This window comes from Anolis sagrei, chromosome 10, assembly GCF_037176765.1.
Source record: "Anolis sagrei isolate rAnoSag1 chromosome 10, rAnoSag1.mat, whole genome shotgun sequence".
NCBI classification, from domain to species: Eukaryota; Metazoa; Chordata; class Lepidosauria; order Squamata; family Dactyloidae; genus Anolis; species Anolis sagrei.
This window is the reverse complement of record NC_090030.1, coordinates 7,700,775-7,717,845: the sequence shown is the minus strand read 5'-3', so window position 1 is coordinate 7,717,845 and position 17,071 is coordinate 7,700,775. Positions and strand designations below refer to the sequence as shown.

The 17,071-nt window shown below is 37.4% G+C and overlaps 1 protein-coding gene across 3 annotated transcripts in view; it reads right to left on the bottom strand.

Moving 5' to 3' along the window:
* DIAPH2 (diaphanous related formin 2) overlaps window positions 1-16,859 on the bottom strand; it is an 85,727-nt gene extending 68,868 nt beyond the window's left edge. The window contains exons 1-6 of one of the 3 annotated variants that reach the window (XM_067471516.1): window positions 16,553-16,859; window positions 11,178-11,210; window positions 9,695-9,871; window positions 7,537-7,641; window positions 3,274-3,294; window positions 1,141-1,280 (exon numbers count right to left, since the gene is read on the bottom strand). In XM_067471516.1, the coding sequence (XP_067327617.1) occupies window positions 1,141-1,280; window positions 3,274-3,294; window positions 7,537-7,641; window positions 9,695-9,871; window positions 11,178-11,210; window positions 16,553-16,651 (575 nt within the window). In that variant the 5' untranslated portion in view covers window positions 16,652-16,859. The remainder of the gene's footprint in view (window positions 1-1,140; window positions 1,281-3,273; window positions 3,295-7,536; window positions 7,642-9,694; window positions 9,872-11,177; window positions 11,211-16,552) is intronic. The other 2 variants (XM_067471517.1, XM_067471518.1) reach the window with 2 other exon arrangements.
* Between the last annotated feature and the right edge of the window lie 212 nt (window positions 16,860-17,071).

The window sequence follows — 17,071 nt, the reverse complement described above, 5'->3', positions numbered from 1 at the left end:
CAGTTAATGCTTCTAACATGGATGAATCTCCAATTAATGTTTCTAACATGCATTCATCTGATAAACTCCACAAGTGTTCAGTTTCCACAGCTGTTACTCCCCTTACTTGCTAAATAGCCATTACCTTTGGCATTTGTATAAACCAGGGGTCCTCAAACTAAGGCACGAGGGCCAGATACAGCCCTTCAAGGTCATTTACCTGGTCCTCACTAAGGGTCAACCTAAGTCTGAAATGACTTGAAAGCACACAACAACAACAATCCTATCTAATCAGCCAGAAGCAGGCCCACACATTAAAATACTAATAAGTTTATATTTATTAAAATTGTTCTTCATTTTAATTATTGTATTGTTTTTAAGTGGGGGTTTTTTGCACTAAAAATAAGGTATGTGCAGAGTCCATAGGAATTCTTTCATGGTTTTTTTTTTTCATATTATAATCTGACCCTCCAACAATTTGAGGGACTGTGACCTGGCCCTCTATTTAAAAAGTTTGAGGACCCCTGGTATAAACAAACAAACAAAAGGTCCATCAAGAAATAGCAACCAAACGTGCAAAGAGTAATCAACATATGCCAGCCTCTGATAAATGTGTGCTTTTTTTATTTTGCTTTGGAAAATGTGTATCTAACCCACAGTCAGTAGATGGCTCTCCAGAGTCATCTACTTTTCAACCTGCCATTTAAGAAGCACTGCAGAACATGCAGATACAAGGATTTGTCAGACTATGAACTAAGAAACAAGGTAGCTGGGAAAGTAGTAAACAGATCTCCCTCACATTTCAGAAACATTAACTGTGGGTTTTGTATCTGGAATAATAAACCAAAAAGCACAGAAAGAACAGGGACTTCTATGCAGTTGCACAGCACATCATTTTTCAACATAGATGCCAAGTGTGAGATTTGGTTCAAGAACCATAAAGATGTGGCTTTGGCAAATATGAATATAACCTATTCTGAACACCTCTTAAGTCTTCATTCAAAAACCCAAACCCACACTCATAGAGCTATGTCCTTCAAACATGTCCTAACAAAAAAAAAAAAAAAAAAAAACCCTAGTAAACACTTTACATTATACAGCACATGCTGATTTACTAATCATTTCCTCTAATTTCTTTGGATAATAATTTGTAATAAGTACCTGACTGGATTGCTTGTTAAAGAGACTCTCAGCGATTCCAAGCAGTTGAGAAGTTTTTCATCTGAAATACCAGACCGCAGTTCATGGACATATTCTTGGGAGGACAGAGTACACTCGTGCTTACTATTTTTCAGGCCTCCCTTAATAGAAGATGAAACAAACATGTTACAGTCTTAAAGCAGACAAACATAATAGAGTTCTTTAGACATATTAGTATTAAAGGCTGTTTCTTCATATTCTCAAGTTTCGTTGTTCTGGAATGGCATCGTAAGTGATGTGAAGACATAATCGTTCTGCAATCATGATGCTAACATCATACTTCTTTCCCCAAAGTCCTTTGTTTCTTACATATTCACTTCTCCTGCCAACACAATCAATATAAATTGAGAACTAAAAACCATTGCAAACATTTCTTTTAGAAGGACCATCATGTTCAGTATAAGATGAATTCCAGATATTGAGTACCAGTAGAGATGAGTATCATTGAACAAAGTGCTACAGAAAGAAGAGGATGAATGCATCATCTTGGAAGAAAAAGAAGACTTAAGGGACATAAAATGTGAACATTTTTTATTAAAGCATACGCTCTGAAAGTAAACAAACCGCAGTAGCATATCACGTCAATCTGTCTCTTGACAAACAAATAAATTTATACATTTTAAGTTGTACCGTATATACTCGAGTATAAGACAACCCAAATGTAAGCCGAGGCACTTAATTTTACCACAAAAAACTGGGAAAATGTACTGATTCGAATATAAGAAAATAGCACATTTCCTAAAAGAACCAGGAAAATAAGATTCTGACTGTAAATAGAAGGTCTGCTGATGTTCTCTCCTTTTTGCCTTGTCTTTTATTCATGTAGAATATTGAAATGGTCATATGACTGGTCAAATAAATAAATTATTATTAATAATATTATTATTGACTCGAGTAGAAGCCGAGGGTGGAAATGCAGCAGCTAATGGTAATGGTAAATTTCAAAATAAAAATATAATATACCAATAAAATTACATTAATTGAGGGATCAGTAGATTAAATGTGTTTGAATATTTACATAAAACTGTAATTTAAAATAAAACTGTCAAACTCTGATTACACCATTATTTTAACCTTCTTCAGTGTAAATGTGCTTACATATCCTTCCAATAATAATAAAGTAAAATAATAAATGTAATAAAGGTAATAATAGAGTAAAATAATAAGTGTAATAACAATAAATAGAGTAAAATAACAAATGTAATAATAATAAAGTAAAATAATACATGTAATAAAAACAATAACAGAGTAAAATAATAAGTAACTTTGTCTTGGGTAAAAGCAGAGGGAGGCTTTATCAGCCTAAAAAAGGGCTGAAAAACCTGGCTTATACTTGAGTATATACAGTATATTACAGATCTATGAGCACTTAAAACACAATCCTATTGGCATTATAATTTCCAAGAACTAAATTAATTAAATGGTTGGTTGTGGTGTTAATTTTTGCTGTTCTTGTCAACCCTGCCCCCCGCCCCCCCCAATAATTGGGGCCCTCAAGTATTTACAAAAAGCAGTTTATGGGAGACATCATACTCTATAACTTGAACATCTATTAGTATCTTAAATTAACTGATTTAATACTTGTATATATTTTAAACTCATTTTAATATTTATCTTTTGTATGTTGTTAGTATTGCTGCTTTATAAGTGGGGAGAATTTTGAGTTTCAGTGCTGAGAAAAAAAGTAAATTAAAATAAATATAATCATAATCACAATCGTCATACCACAATCCGAACGCACAGTTAAGGCATTTGAAGCTTTATCTATTTTTATAAAAATTAAATAACAATGTATTATTAGTAGTAGTAGTTGCAGTATTTATATTCTGCTTTTTCTCTTAAACCCTAAAACATATAAACATTAAAATAGAATTGATTACAGGAGTTAATATAGTAAAAACTAATAAAACTATTTAAAAAACCTACAGGAGTTAATATAGTTAACACTAAACGAAATTAAAAAAAATCTTAAACTATACATTTGCCGCATCATTTTAACAAAGCCATGCAAGAGGACAATATGCAGCAATAGCCAAGAACCCCAACATTTTCTGATTGTTAAATCGTGCACTTGTGAACTACATTGATACTTACCGGAACTCTACTTCCAATAATCTGCATGCAGTGAACAACCGAAGGTAGTGATAGCAAAAAAATAAAGAAAAGAATAAAATGAGTAGGCTGAAGCATTCCACACAACTAGTCAAGCGTTTAGTAGTTAGTGACTGTTATAAAGATACTAATCATGACATAGAAAATATTCATGAAACCATCCCTGCAAGCTGTAAAAGCAGCAATTTCAAAGTACATTTTAGTTTTATGCATCCTGAACATTTCATTACAGAAAATGAACACTTATTTAATTAGAGATATGTCGTATATTAGTGCATACAATGGAAGAATCAAAAAGTTCATTAGGCATACATTTTAATACTGCAGTCCAAATTAGGAATTCTTTTAATGGATTGATGTGTATTTACCTACTGTTATAAAAATGTTAATTCAGGCGGTATTGTACATTAAGTAAGTCAAATGTGGGCTGCTGCCAGGAATCTAGATGGATCACACCGATGCAGTATGTGGGTGTGAAAGATTGACTGCAGGCACAGTAACTTCTCCCTGCAAAGATCTGGGGGACCTGAAACAAAATGGCTAGCAGACATTCAGTCTTCAGGATAGCGCTAGTGATCATGCTACCCCTTCCATTTAATTCTTTGTCAAATCAGATAGGAATCACATTTCCTACTATAGTCATTTCCTTCCTAGATCTGTATAGGCTAAAGGAGAAGAGGGGTAAAAGATGGTAAAATGGTCCCTCTAAATCAGAGGCCACCAGAAAACATATATTTCTGATGCTTAGTAAACCCTTTGGCAGAGAAGGCTGAAGATCTCTCTGCCTGTCTTTCTCCTTTTTTGGAAACCGACAGTGAATCCTCCTACCAAAAGCCCTCCTCCACTGTGATTGGCTGACCTCTTAGCCAAGGGGAGGGCTGCTTCTGAAACTTCAGGGGAGGGGAGAGCAGACGTGTTTGCGCATGGCAGCGTGGTGCGCGTGGACAGGCGAAGGAGAGCATGCAGAACTGGAGGGAGGCTTGTGTCAGTGAGTCCCTTCAAGGCATGGGGGTTCTGCATGGGAAATTTGACCCAATTCTATCACTGGTGGGGTTCAGTATGCTCTTTCATTGTAGGTGAATATAAATCCTAGCAACTACAACTCTCAAATGTCAAGGTCTATTTTCCCCCAAACCCCAGCAGAGCTCACATTTGGGCATATTGTGTATCATGCCGAGTTTGGTCCAGATCCATCATTGTTTGAGTCCACAGTGTTCATTGGATGTAGGTGAACTACAACTCCAAAACTCAAGGTCAATGCCCACCAAACCCTTCCAGTATTTTCTGTTAGTCATGGGAGTTCTGTGTGCCAAGTTTAGTTCAACTCCATCATTGGTGGAGTTAAGAATGCTCTTTGATTGTAGGTTAACTGTAAATCCCAGCAACTACAACTCCCAAATGACAAAATCAACCCCCCTTCCCACAACCCCACCACTATTCAAATTTGGGCATATCGAGTATTTGTGCCAAATTTTGTCCAGTGAATGAAAATATATCCTGCATATCAGATATTTACATTATGATTAATAAAAGTAGCAAAATTAAATTTACAAAATAGAAACAAAAATAATTTTATGGGAGGGAGGTCACCACAACAGGAGGAACTGTATTAAGGGGTCACGGCATTAGGAAGGTTGAGAAAAACTGCTCTAGAGGTTTCTCACATGCCCAGCTAAGGCAGAAAAGAACCCATGTGTGAGTCAGAGACAACAACAAACCACCAACAGCTTTATCGTTATAAATACATTTTTCAGGCAACCAAAGAGAAGAGCAGATACATGGACATGACTGCATAGTCAATACAAAAATAATGTAGACTACCTAATTGGAAGCATAAATAGAGCTCTGCAAAAGCAAGACTAGAAACCGATCATGACACAGGCTATGAACTAGTAGCATCCAAAAGTTAGTACAGTCAGTCCTCGATAGTTGCAAAGGATGAGAGCACAGGAAAGCCATAGAAGTGGAAAATCTGTTAATATTCTTTTCAGTAATGTGTTTATTGTTGCAATATAAGTACAGTAAGTATTGTTTTAGATTAGCCTTACCAAGAATATTTCTAAACCCAGATTAAACATTATAACATTAGTTCAGCCTATAATCCTGTATTTTATTTTTGTAACACCATGAATTGCATGGCTACATTACACTAAACAAGAACTCTCAATGGTTAAGAAGCATACATTAAAACTGTGTGGCTTGTTTTAAAAGGAGACAATTGTGGCATTTAAGAGACAAATAGTGAAACATGCTATTACAATGAATGCTGTTTTGTGTGTTTAATTTGTGCTAAGTGTTACATCATTGTATGTTTATAGCTATGTCTATTTATAGCTCCTTTGCACATTCTTTTCCTTCTGCTCCAAATTTATAAACAAGTTGGTCAAACACAAATATAATCTCATTTTCTACTCCATTTTAATGCAAGACATGATTATTTATGTACTGTTATCTGTATTTTGCACTCTGACTTAGTTATGCAGATAGATTGTATTTCTGCCTTTAGGTTGAATAATAGTTCTAAATACGCAAGTTTGTATTTCCCAAAGCACTTTACTACAAACAATAACTTATGTACAAAACTGGGTAAAGATGTGTTAGAATTTCAAAGTAAAACCTGTGTATTATCTAATTTTACTGGAATTAGCCTAGTGGTAATTTCATTTATCGTATCAAACATATTTATGCCCTTGGGTACCAAAGCAAATTAAAAACATGCAGCTCGCCTGTTTTGATAGTGCTACAATGCGCAGCATAAGATGACACTGAACAGCAGATTGTAAAGGAATGGCATGAAAGCAAAAGGAACAAATCAATTAGAAATTAACTTCAGGTGTTTTCCCGAAACCGCTGGATGCTGTGTATCCAGTGTAGTGGAAACTGCTGGAAACTAAAAGCGTTAATATTAGATTAAAGCAAAAACATTAACATTTTATTCATGGAAGTAATATTACAAAGTAGTGTCAATTTTTGTTCCTAAAGATGTTTTAACAAATGCTCTGCACTGTCAAGAATCAAGTCTGTTTCTTTTTCTGTTACTGCAATAGCAAATATATACTCTATATCCATTAGAAAAGAATTTCAACATTGTAGCATTTCACCTAAAAATATCTCTGTATGAGTTCTCACAGTGCTGTTAGAAGTGCACACCCTGCGAGTAAACAATGCTTTTATTTTAGCAAAGACATTGAAAGAGTAACATTTCTAGTTTTAGAGCTTGATTTATTGTGTCATTCCAAAACCTAAAATGTAACTCACTTACGAACCAAGACTCTGAAGTGCACAGTTGTTTTTTCTAGAAAGGGAAGTTTGAGACTAAAAGACAACACCTCAATATGTGGGACTACCCTACTGAAATGATACAACACTATCAATGTTGCATTTATTGATAATAATTTATTAATCAGGATTTTAAAAACAGCTAAATTAAAAAAAAATCTCCATAGCAGTATTTTGAAGCAAGAGGAAATTGAATGAAGTATGAGTAATAGAACTGTTATTGGAATGAATGTATTTCAAAGGTAAACTGAATAAAGAGATGTGAGAATATGATCTGTGATCCCAGCCTTATTAACAATAGTACTGAACCTAGAACAAAAACAAGTGTCAAAAGTGATCTATGAATTCTTATGTTTTTTCTAAGAGTAGCTATCAATTATTTTCAAATTACTACTATTAATGAAAACCTTCAACTATTATTCTTGCTCAACATATTTAGGATGCTTGATTGCTTTATAGTAAAGAAAGAAATATGTTTAGGATTACCAAACAGTTGTGAGAAATGTAACACATTCTAATTAAGGCTTAAACTGATTGCTAAGTCATTTTGAAGGATTTTATGGGGAAACAATATTTTAAAACATTTCTGGGAGGATAATGTGAAACGGAAATCTTAAGGGTTGCTTTGAATTTTCCAGGCTGTATGGCCATGTTCCCAAAGCATTCCTTCCTGATATTTCGCCCACACCTATGGCAGGCATCCTCAGAGGTTGTGAGGTCTGTTGGAAACTAGGCAAGTTGGGTTTATATATCTGTGGATTGTCCAGGGTAGGAGAAAGAACTCTTGTCTGTTTGAGGCAAATGTTAATGTTGCAACTGGGCACCTTGATTATCACTGAATGGCCTTGCATCTTCAAAGCCTGGCTGCTTCCTGCCTTGTTTACTAGCCCTGAAATCTTAAGATTTGAGTTTAGAACTGATTTGAGTTTGGAACTGAGGGCTGGATGAAGGGAAAATTCTACTTACAGATTTGGCAGTTGCGGAAATGTACTGGACAACCATCTCGCGTTTTGTGGTCAAGTCTTTATTCCGTAAAGGAGTCTTGCGTTCTTCATTCAGGTTCATGTCTTCCTGTAAAACAGAATGGTTATAACAGTACTAAGACTGGATTATTATTTCATAGTTTATTTAACCTGCATGCCCACACACACACTAAGAAGGCTTTACATTCAAGGACAGAGCAACTACAGACATGCTATTCCACATTATTATCCCAGATTATATAGTTTGCAAGAGCGGCGTCAATGCACATCTCATTTATAGTCAAAACACGCCTATGCAAAGCTGGACAACAGAATGACATACTCATATGGGGAAAGAATATGGATAAGCAGGTTGAATATCCCTTATCCAGAATTCTGAAATCCAAAATACTCCACATGTGTAGCTGAGTCAATGGTTCAATGTATACAACTTTGTTTCCTGGACAAAGTGATTAAAACATTGTATAAATTTACCTTCAGTGTATGTACTGGTATATAAGTTGTAAAAGAAACATAAATGAAAGACATGTTTACACTTGGAGCCCATCTCTTAAGTATGTCTAATACAAATACAGTCATTAAAAAATCTAGGGGAAAGTGGGGAGTCTGAAATCCAAACTTCTTGCAGAACCAAGTAACAAGAATAAGGGCTACCCACGTTGTATCATTTTATTGTCCAAATTATCCAATTTTGCTTCAGTTGTAAAGGAAAACTACATGTCCCCATCTATAGTACTACCTTTCTATTGTGGTGGGATTTTGTGCTGCTGTGTGGCAAGAAGCTATGCCGACAGAAGATCAGATTTTTGCTGAGTAGCCATACTAAATGAGTTAAACAGTTACTAAACAGTTCAAGTGGAGAGAGGGGAGGCTAGTGGAGGATTTCCAAGAGACAAGACAGTGGGAGCAGAGCTAACACTTGTTATCATCACACAGTAACATCCCTTTGCATATTGATCTAGACTAACAACAGCTATTTCTTTGAATGTTTTCTTATGGCACTTTTTATTCTGAGCTACGGATGCACATTACTGATAGATTTGAGCAGATAATACAAACAGGATAATCACGTTATTAAGGGCCTATTTATACAAAAGTGGTTGAAGAGAACAAATGTCCTTGCATTGCATAACCTAACTGATGCATGTAGAAATATTTAAATCTCTATTCCAAGTACAGACATGTAAACTAGCCCAGAATAATAATCCATGCATCTGACAATGAAGACTTCAATCAAAGAAAATGCATGCCATAATAAACTGTCAGTGTTTAAGCTGCAGTACGATTATATTTTGTATACTGACATTTCTATGAGGAAGTGACTGACAAAAATATGCTTACTCACTCGAAGACTGGCACTTTGTAAAGTCTCAAAAGGAGAGAAAGGAGAACTACAACTGTTCTTCTAATGCTTAAAGTTGGAATACATAGTAGTGTCCATGGGGAAGCAATTGAAGGTAACCTACATCTGTCAAAGGTAGCCATTGAAGATAGCCCCCAGTGGTGCAATGGGTTAAACCCTTGTGTTGGCAGGACTGCTGACCAAAAGATCGGCGGTACGAATCTGGGGAGCAGGGTGAGCTCCCATCTGTCAGCTCCAGCCTCCCATGCGGGGACATGAAAGAAGCCTTCCACAGGATGGTACATATCTGGATGTACCCTGGACAACATCCTTGCAGACGGCCAATTCTTTCACACCAGAAGCAACTTGCAGTTTCTCAAGTCACTCCTGACACGAAAACAAATCTGCCAAAAATTATGTAAGAAGCAATTGTAAAATAGGATGTTAATGCATTAAGAGACTTCCACCATCCATCCACTGATTCACCCATTAAACTTTGGCCACTAAGAATATAAAAAGTCCTCAGAGAAGCCATTTTGGCACCTCTATTTCATATGATTTCCAAGCCTCTCTCTAAGACAAGTAAAGGTAAGTTTATGGAGGTGTGTTCACACATTAACTGAGTTGTAGGGACCCCAAGGACCATCCAGTCCAATTATCATCTTTGATTATTCAACCTTCATTAATATTTTTATTCAGAAAGGAACAACTCATATCTATGAAAGCACTGGGAAATCTTAAAGAAGTCTCACTTTTCACATTGCTTATAACACAAGAAACTATTGAGCAAAACCCTTACCATCATTTTTTCGAACAGGTCCATAACTTCTTTTTCTGATAAATTCATTGAGCGCTCATCAAACAGTGGCTGAGCTACTGGCAGTTCATTTATAGATGTTTGTGCGTCAATGGGGTGCTGAATCAAAAGCTTCTCCTTTTTGACACCTGATTTCCTAAAACTGGTTATTCTGTCACGCTACAAAAAGAAACATTTTTTTTTCTGTAAATGCTGGTGTGGAAGAAAAACACATGCATTCATCATTAAACATGCTAACATGCTGGTAACCATGCCAGAGAGATTTCAAACCATAACAGTTCTGAGATTGCGCTAAAAATACAATTTGTTCATCTAACAATGTGTTGGTTCCAATTGAAAATGCTTTCTTTTTCTACCAATATAAAACTTACACAATACAAGTCTTTAAATCCAGTGGAATGTTGTAAAAAATAATACCCAAAAATTTAAGCAAATTATATGGTGCCTAGAATCAGAATAATGTATACTTATCTTATGTTCTGAAACCCCTAATTCTACACCACTAAACTAACATTTTGCGCAAAGGAAATATTAACTCTGCATGTTATATAAACTGAATAAACTGCTTTGTTTGCTAATTTTGTATTGGTACTCATCATGAGAAACAGTGGGACTTCACTGAAAACATTTGATATATTTAATTCATTTCTATATGATTAAATAAACTAAATCTTTGAAGACAATCTTTTCAGGATGCTCAGTTTTGCATCCAATATAAGATTCCATCTGTAAAATGTTAACAGAATCACAGTGTACATGTATGCATAATAACTTTATGGAAACATCCAGTTCTCAATAGACTCACAAATGGAGGTTACTTCAATAGGATTTATCCAAAAGGTCAAGTTCATGTGTTCCAGAATCATGAGGTCTTATATCAAAGCACCTTAAAACCACACCACTCTTTTTAGTACTCATCATGCAACAGGTTAGCTGTTAAACTGCTTCAAAACAAACCATTTACAAGCTTAATAGGCAAGAGTTACAGGTAACATTAAGAAGTGCAATACTGGAGATATTCACCCTCTTCAGAACACATGCATGCAAGTTAGTACAAAAAAAGAAAAAGAAAAAGAAAAGAATAATCTCTATTCTGTTTGTTTGTATTCTGCATAAAAAGGTCAGGAGGAAAAACAGGAACACTGGATGCATATCTGAACATTATTCCATTAAGAACGTTATCCTATGTTAATAACAGCACTGAAAGTAAACTATGGTTCCAATTTGAGTGTTGATTGTAACACCCATAATCCCTAACAAAGTACCATGCAGCCTGGGCTGCTGGAAGCTGTACTCAGTATCATCTAGGAGCCTATGCTTGAGAACCATTTCCTTATAGAAAATTAGAGATTATTGAATGAAGCACTTAATACTCTTTGCATTTTGCTTTGCAGAGTTACTCTTATGCAGGGCAAGCAGCATGCACTACAAAAAAGAACAGAAACCCAGAGCATGAAACTCTTACCACATCATCTGCCAAAGTTTTAATCTGAAGGTTCTATTCAAATCAAAAGAAATGAAAAAGAATGGGTTAACCCCTTTTAAAAATAGCATTAAATTTCTTCTATTGGAGTTTCAAAATAATTGTTTATTTCACTAAAAGAAGTGTATTTTTCCCTCATATACCAAGCATTTAATATCAGCATTACAATTTTTCTCCCTCACTATGTATCATCCCTATAATTCATCACATCATCTTTAATATATTTCCACCACTTCACTTTCTATATATTGCTCTTAGCAAGGAAATTGAGATCTGCATAAACAAAAAAACCAAAAACTTTGAGTTAGGAGAAAAAAACAAAAAGATCTGCATAAACAAAAAAACCAAAAACTTTGAGTTAGAAGAAATAAACAAAAAAGGAAATTTAATACACATTTATATTTTCTCATATTTTGTAATATGTTTATTATTTAATATATAATGTACATATTATAATTAAATATATATATATACCACAATCTACATAAAAACACATAAATATAATACAATACAGTAAGGAGACAAAATATACAAACTTACTAACTCTCTAGAAGGAAAACCGATTGTTCTTCCTTTACCAAACCAAATCATTCTGACATCCAAACTGCTTCCCAATCTTATCTTCCCCAAATCCTATCTGACTTCCCAAAGATAATTAAAAGTCAACGCCTTTTAACTGAGTCGCCTTTGGCTGAGAAAGGAGGTATAAAAATACAATAAATAAATAAATAAATAAATAAATAATGCAACAGGTCACAATACCAAGCAGCCTCAGCCTCAATGTTAGGTGAAATCTATTGCCATGCCTTTTGGCAACAAAAAAGCCTCCCACAGACCAAACCACCACAAGGCAGCCGATTTAATGTAGTTTCTGCAAAAACATCTAGATAACAAGACAGCTCCACAATACACAAAATAGAGTACCACTTCACAGATGTCTTTCCACCAGACATCTGTGATTGTTGTGTAACCAACAGCAATTTCACAAGATTTTTTTTTTTGGCCTCAAGCTGCAGTGACGGAAAGACATGGAACTATGAAAACACTAAGCATGTGTCAAATTGCTAGGAATTATGCTAAGAGAAGAGGTGACACTATTTTGGATAATGTTAATGCCTTTAAAAAAAATCAGTAGGCTTCCAATGACTTTAGCAGCTGCATACCAGGGAGATAATCAGCATGTTTTTAATATTTCTGGAAAGTTTACATCTATAACCAAGATTCAGTTATCAAAAGCAACAAGGTCTACTAAACAAAGAGCAAAGGATTTACCTAACAGAAGCAGGTAGGAACTTGAAAACTGACCCAAACAATGTTCCTTTTCTCCAAAATACCATCAATGCAGCCAACAAAATAATGATATTTGAACTAGAATAATGCTCTAATAAAGTGCACATTATTAGTTAAGAAATCAGAAGGCTAAGTATTTAGAAGGGCAGCTATAAAGGGACCAAATGCCAAGAAGTATACATCTCTGAATACTAAAGCCAGCCTCATCCATGCCATGATATTTATTGCTTCTATATGTGGAGATTGTTTCCAAAAGGTACCAAAACAAACAAACAAAAATGAGTTATAGGTGGCAGCACATTGTTAGCTAAGAGTAGAACATATATCAAAATGCATCACATCATTTCAGTACGGGGTTTGGAAAAATACTGCAAAAGAATGCAGTATCCTCCTGTAAAATGTGTCTGGATGGATGCTGTCCCTTTTGAAGACAAGCTCCGCCTATGAAAGCTGGAGAGTGAAGAAAGCTGACAAGGAAAGGACCAGCTCTTTTGAAATGTTGTGCTGGGGGAGAAATCTGCAGGAACCAAATGGGTCTAAGAATAAATCAGTCTCCATTTGAGAAAAAGCAGAGTACAAATAAACATTGGAAGAGGAGGAAGTAGTAGTAGTTTGAATATGCTTTGAAAATGCATCAGATATGTTTGATTGTTTTAACTGTGAATCTTTTGATACTATTCATATTTAATTCTGTTTTAGTATTTGTATATTTGTATATTTCAAATGCTGTGCTAATGTTTTTATGTTAAGATGCTTTGAGTTCCCTTCAAGGGAGATAAATATCAAAATAAAAACACAGAACAACTAATCACCCTTGACATTAAGTCCAGTCATGTCCAACTCTGAGGGCTGGTGATCCTCTCCATCTCAAAGCCAAAGAGCTGGTGATTTTCATAGACACTTCCAAGGTCATGTGGCCAGCATGACTCCATGGAGAGCTATTACCTTCCCGCAGAAGTGGTACCTATTGATCTACTCACATTTGCATGTTTACAAACTGCTAAGTTGGCAGAAGCTGGGCCTAACAGCAGCAACATTTGGTGGGGAAGAGAGACAGGGCCTTCTCTGTGGTGGCCCCTCGGCTGTGGTACTCCCTCCATAATGATATAAGATCTGTCCCATCCTTCCTGACCTTCCAGAACAAACTCAAATCCTGGCTGTGGGATCAAGAGTTTGCAGAATAGACTGATTTATTGGTGAAGATAAGGTTTTAGTGGACCTCAATGTACTGATTTGGATGACGATTTGAACCGGCAAACTGTTTTAATGTATATTTATAACGTTTTAACAAACGCTAATTGTATTTTTATGTTATGTTATTATATTGTGTTGACATCGAATCGTTGTCTGTTGGAAGCCATCCTGAGTCCCTCTTCGGAGGTTGAAAAGGACGGGTATAAATGTTCTAAATAAAAAATAAATAAATACTCACATTTGCATGTTTTCAAATTGTTGGGTTGGAAGAAGCTGGGGCTAACAGTTGGAACTCACCTCACTCCCTGGGTTCAAACTGCCAACCTTTCGGTCAGCAAGAAACTACACTTAAAAAGAGCCTTAAAACCTGGCTCTTCCGCTGTGCCTTTGGCGAGTAGGTGCACAACATGACACTATTGTTCCGCTCAACACTTCTGTCACTGGAGTATACACCCCCCAAATGGGAAGTTTAGTTTTACAATCCTTTGTGTCTTTATGAGCTCCCTGCAAATAACGTGTTCCTATTTTTATCTCATTAGATTTTTAACATTTTATTCTGTACATGTGGCCCACCCAGTTACTGTGACTGTGTTTATTGTAATGTTATTTTGTTACTGTATTCATATGTTTTTTTTTCCTTATGTAATTTTGATGATGTTGCTTGTTGTTTATGTTTTGGTTTTATTTTGCTGTAATGTGTTGTTCGGGCTTGGCCCCATGTAAGCTGCTCTGAGTCCCCATTGGGGATATGGTGGCAGGGTATAAATAAAGATTATTATTATTATTATTATTATTATTATTATTAAGTTCAGCAGCTCAACAGTTTAACCCACTGAGCCACTGGGAGCTCCCTCTAAAACTGTGGTTCTCATCCTGTGGGTCCCCAGATGTTTACCTTCAACTCCCAGAAATCCTAAGAGCTGGTAAACTGACTGGGATTTCTGGGAGTTGTAGGCCAAAACACCTGGGGATTCACAGGTTGAGAACCACTGATCTAAAAGGTTATGTTCTCTCCTTTCGCCCCTGCCATTATCACAGGCTCGTCTTGTAAGAATAAGGGAGAGAGCCTTCTCCTCTGTGGCCCCTTGACTCTGGAACTCATTGCCCAGTGAGATTAGGAAGGCCCTCACCTTAGAAATTTTCAAGAGAGATCTCAAAACCTGTTTTTTTTTATGCACTTTTGGAGAGGAGCCATATTATCATACACAGTACGGAGCCTCCGGGGGTGCAGCGGGTTAAACCCCTGTGCCAGCAGGACTGAAGACCGACAGGTCGCAGGTTCGAATCCGGGGAGAAGCGGATGAGCTCCCTCTAACAGCTCCAGCTCCACATGCGGGGACATGAGAGAAGCCTCCCACAAGGATGATAAAAACATCAAATCATCCGGACGTCCCCTGGGCAACGTCCTTGCAGACAGCCAATTCTCTCACACCAAAAGCAATTTGCAGTTTCTCAAGCCACTCCTGACACGACAAAAAACAATCATACAGAGTTGCTCCTCCTCAACAGTTTTTGTCCCCAGAGTATATTTCCCCACCTGTATGAAGGTCTATATTTATGACCTTGTTCTTTTATGAGTTTCTCCCCCACAAACAATCTGCTCCATCCCTATCTCATCCTGATTTTAGTATTTTAGTTTTATTTTGCACATGCGGCCCACTCATTGTTATGTTATTTTTTTTATTGTGTATGAGTTTGCTTAATCGTCTTTGTACTCATACCTTGTATGTATTTTACTGTGTTGTTATTTATTTTATTTATTTATTTGGTAGTTTTGTATACCGGTCTTCTCACCTCGATTCGAAGGACTCGGGCCGGTTTCCAACATCAGTATTACAGACCGTTATTAAAACATCATATTTCTAAATCACACTAAAACATTAAGACATTGAAACAATTAAAATGGCAAAAATAAAATCATATGATTACAGTGCTCAGTCGTCATCAAAGTCATTATTTGTCATCATCCATCCATATCACAGGATCATGGCTCAAAAGTTGAATGCCAGTCCCCGAAGCCAGGTTTTCACCTGTTTCCTGACCGTTAAGATCGAAGGGGCAGTTCTGATCTCCAGTGGGAGTTCCAGAGTCGAGGGCCACCACCGAGAAGGCCCTGTCTCTCGTCCCTGTGAGGCCGGTGGGATCGAGAGCAGGGCCTCTCCAGACAATCTTAGTAATCTTGATGGCTCATAGGGGAGGATACGTTGGGACAGGTAAATCGACCTTATTGTGTTTTAGTTTTACTTTATTGTAATATGCTGTGGGGCTTGGCCTCAAGTAAGCTGCCCCGAGTCCCCATTGGGGAGATGGTGGCGGGGTATTAAATAAAGTTTATTATTATTATTTATAATATTAGCAATGTTAGCAATTTGCCAAATTGATTAGCATTGAGAAGCCTCGCGACAGCAAGGCCTGGCTGTTGCTGCCTGGAGGCGTGCTTGTTTGGGAGGTGTTTACAGGCACTTGGTTGTTTGCTGTCTGGAATTCCCTGGTTTCTAAGTGGCGTTCTTTAGGTTGAATGAGATATTGAGATATTGCTTGGGAAACTATTGCCAAATGTGCTAAAGCAGGATGTCCCAAAGTTTTGGCAGTTTAGTAAACTTTTCCCATGTTTTGAAGACAGAACCAATTAGGAAATGACACTGACAACCCAGGAACAGCTTCATATAGTGTTGTTGTTGTTGTTTCTCTACACAAAGGAGCCTGGCTGCAGTGCCTGAGCCCTGAGTTTGCAATGTGTTTGTTCAATACGTAATCCCCTTGGAAGGAAGGGAGAGAGAGAGAGAGAGAGAGAGGACAGGCCTCCCTGGCTGGGCCCTTGCCCCTCCGTCCCTGGCCGAGGCCTACACGGCTTCCCTTACTCCCTCACTCACCAGCTTGGGCTTGTTCTTGTTCTCGTCCTCCGGGCCCGAGGCGCCGCCCCGCTTGGGGTTCATCTTCCCCAGCCCTTCCTCGGCTCCCTGGCTCTCCATGCCGGCCTTCCCCGCTTTAATCCCCGCCCCTCATCAGCGCTTCTTGAGGGACGCCGCCGCCGCCTCAGGCCGCCGCCTCAATCCTGTCAGCTCGCTGAATGAGCTGCGCATGCGCGACGGAGGTGGCTGTGTTGTTTCTCTTGAGGAAAGAGCGACGCGCATGCGTGCCAGGTTTGGCAGGAAGAAGCTCGGCTGCCCTGAGTTTAGATTGAGAGTGAAGGGGGAAATAAGGAACCTGTGCGCATGCGTAGTAAGGAATCCGGCAGGGCTTGAGTCAAAGCTTGGGAATTGGGGACCACTGCGCATGCGTATCGAGAATGAGGCGGAATGAAGAACCTGTGCGCATGCGTAGTAGAGATCTGGCAGGGCTGGAGTCAAAACTTAAGAGGGTAATGAAGAACCTTTACGCATGCGTAGTAG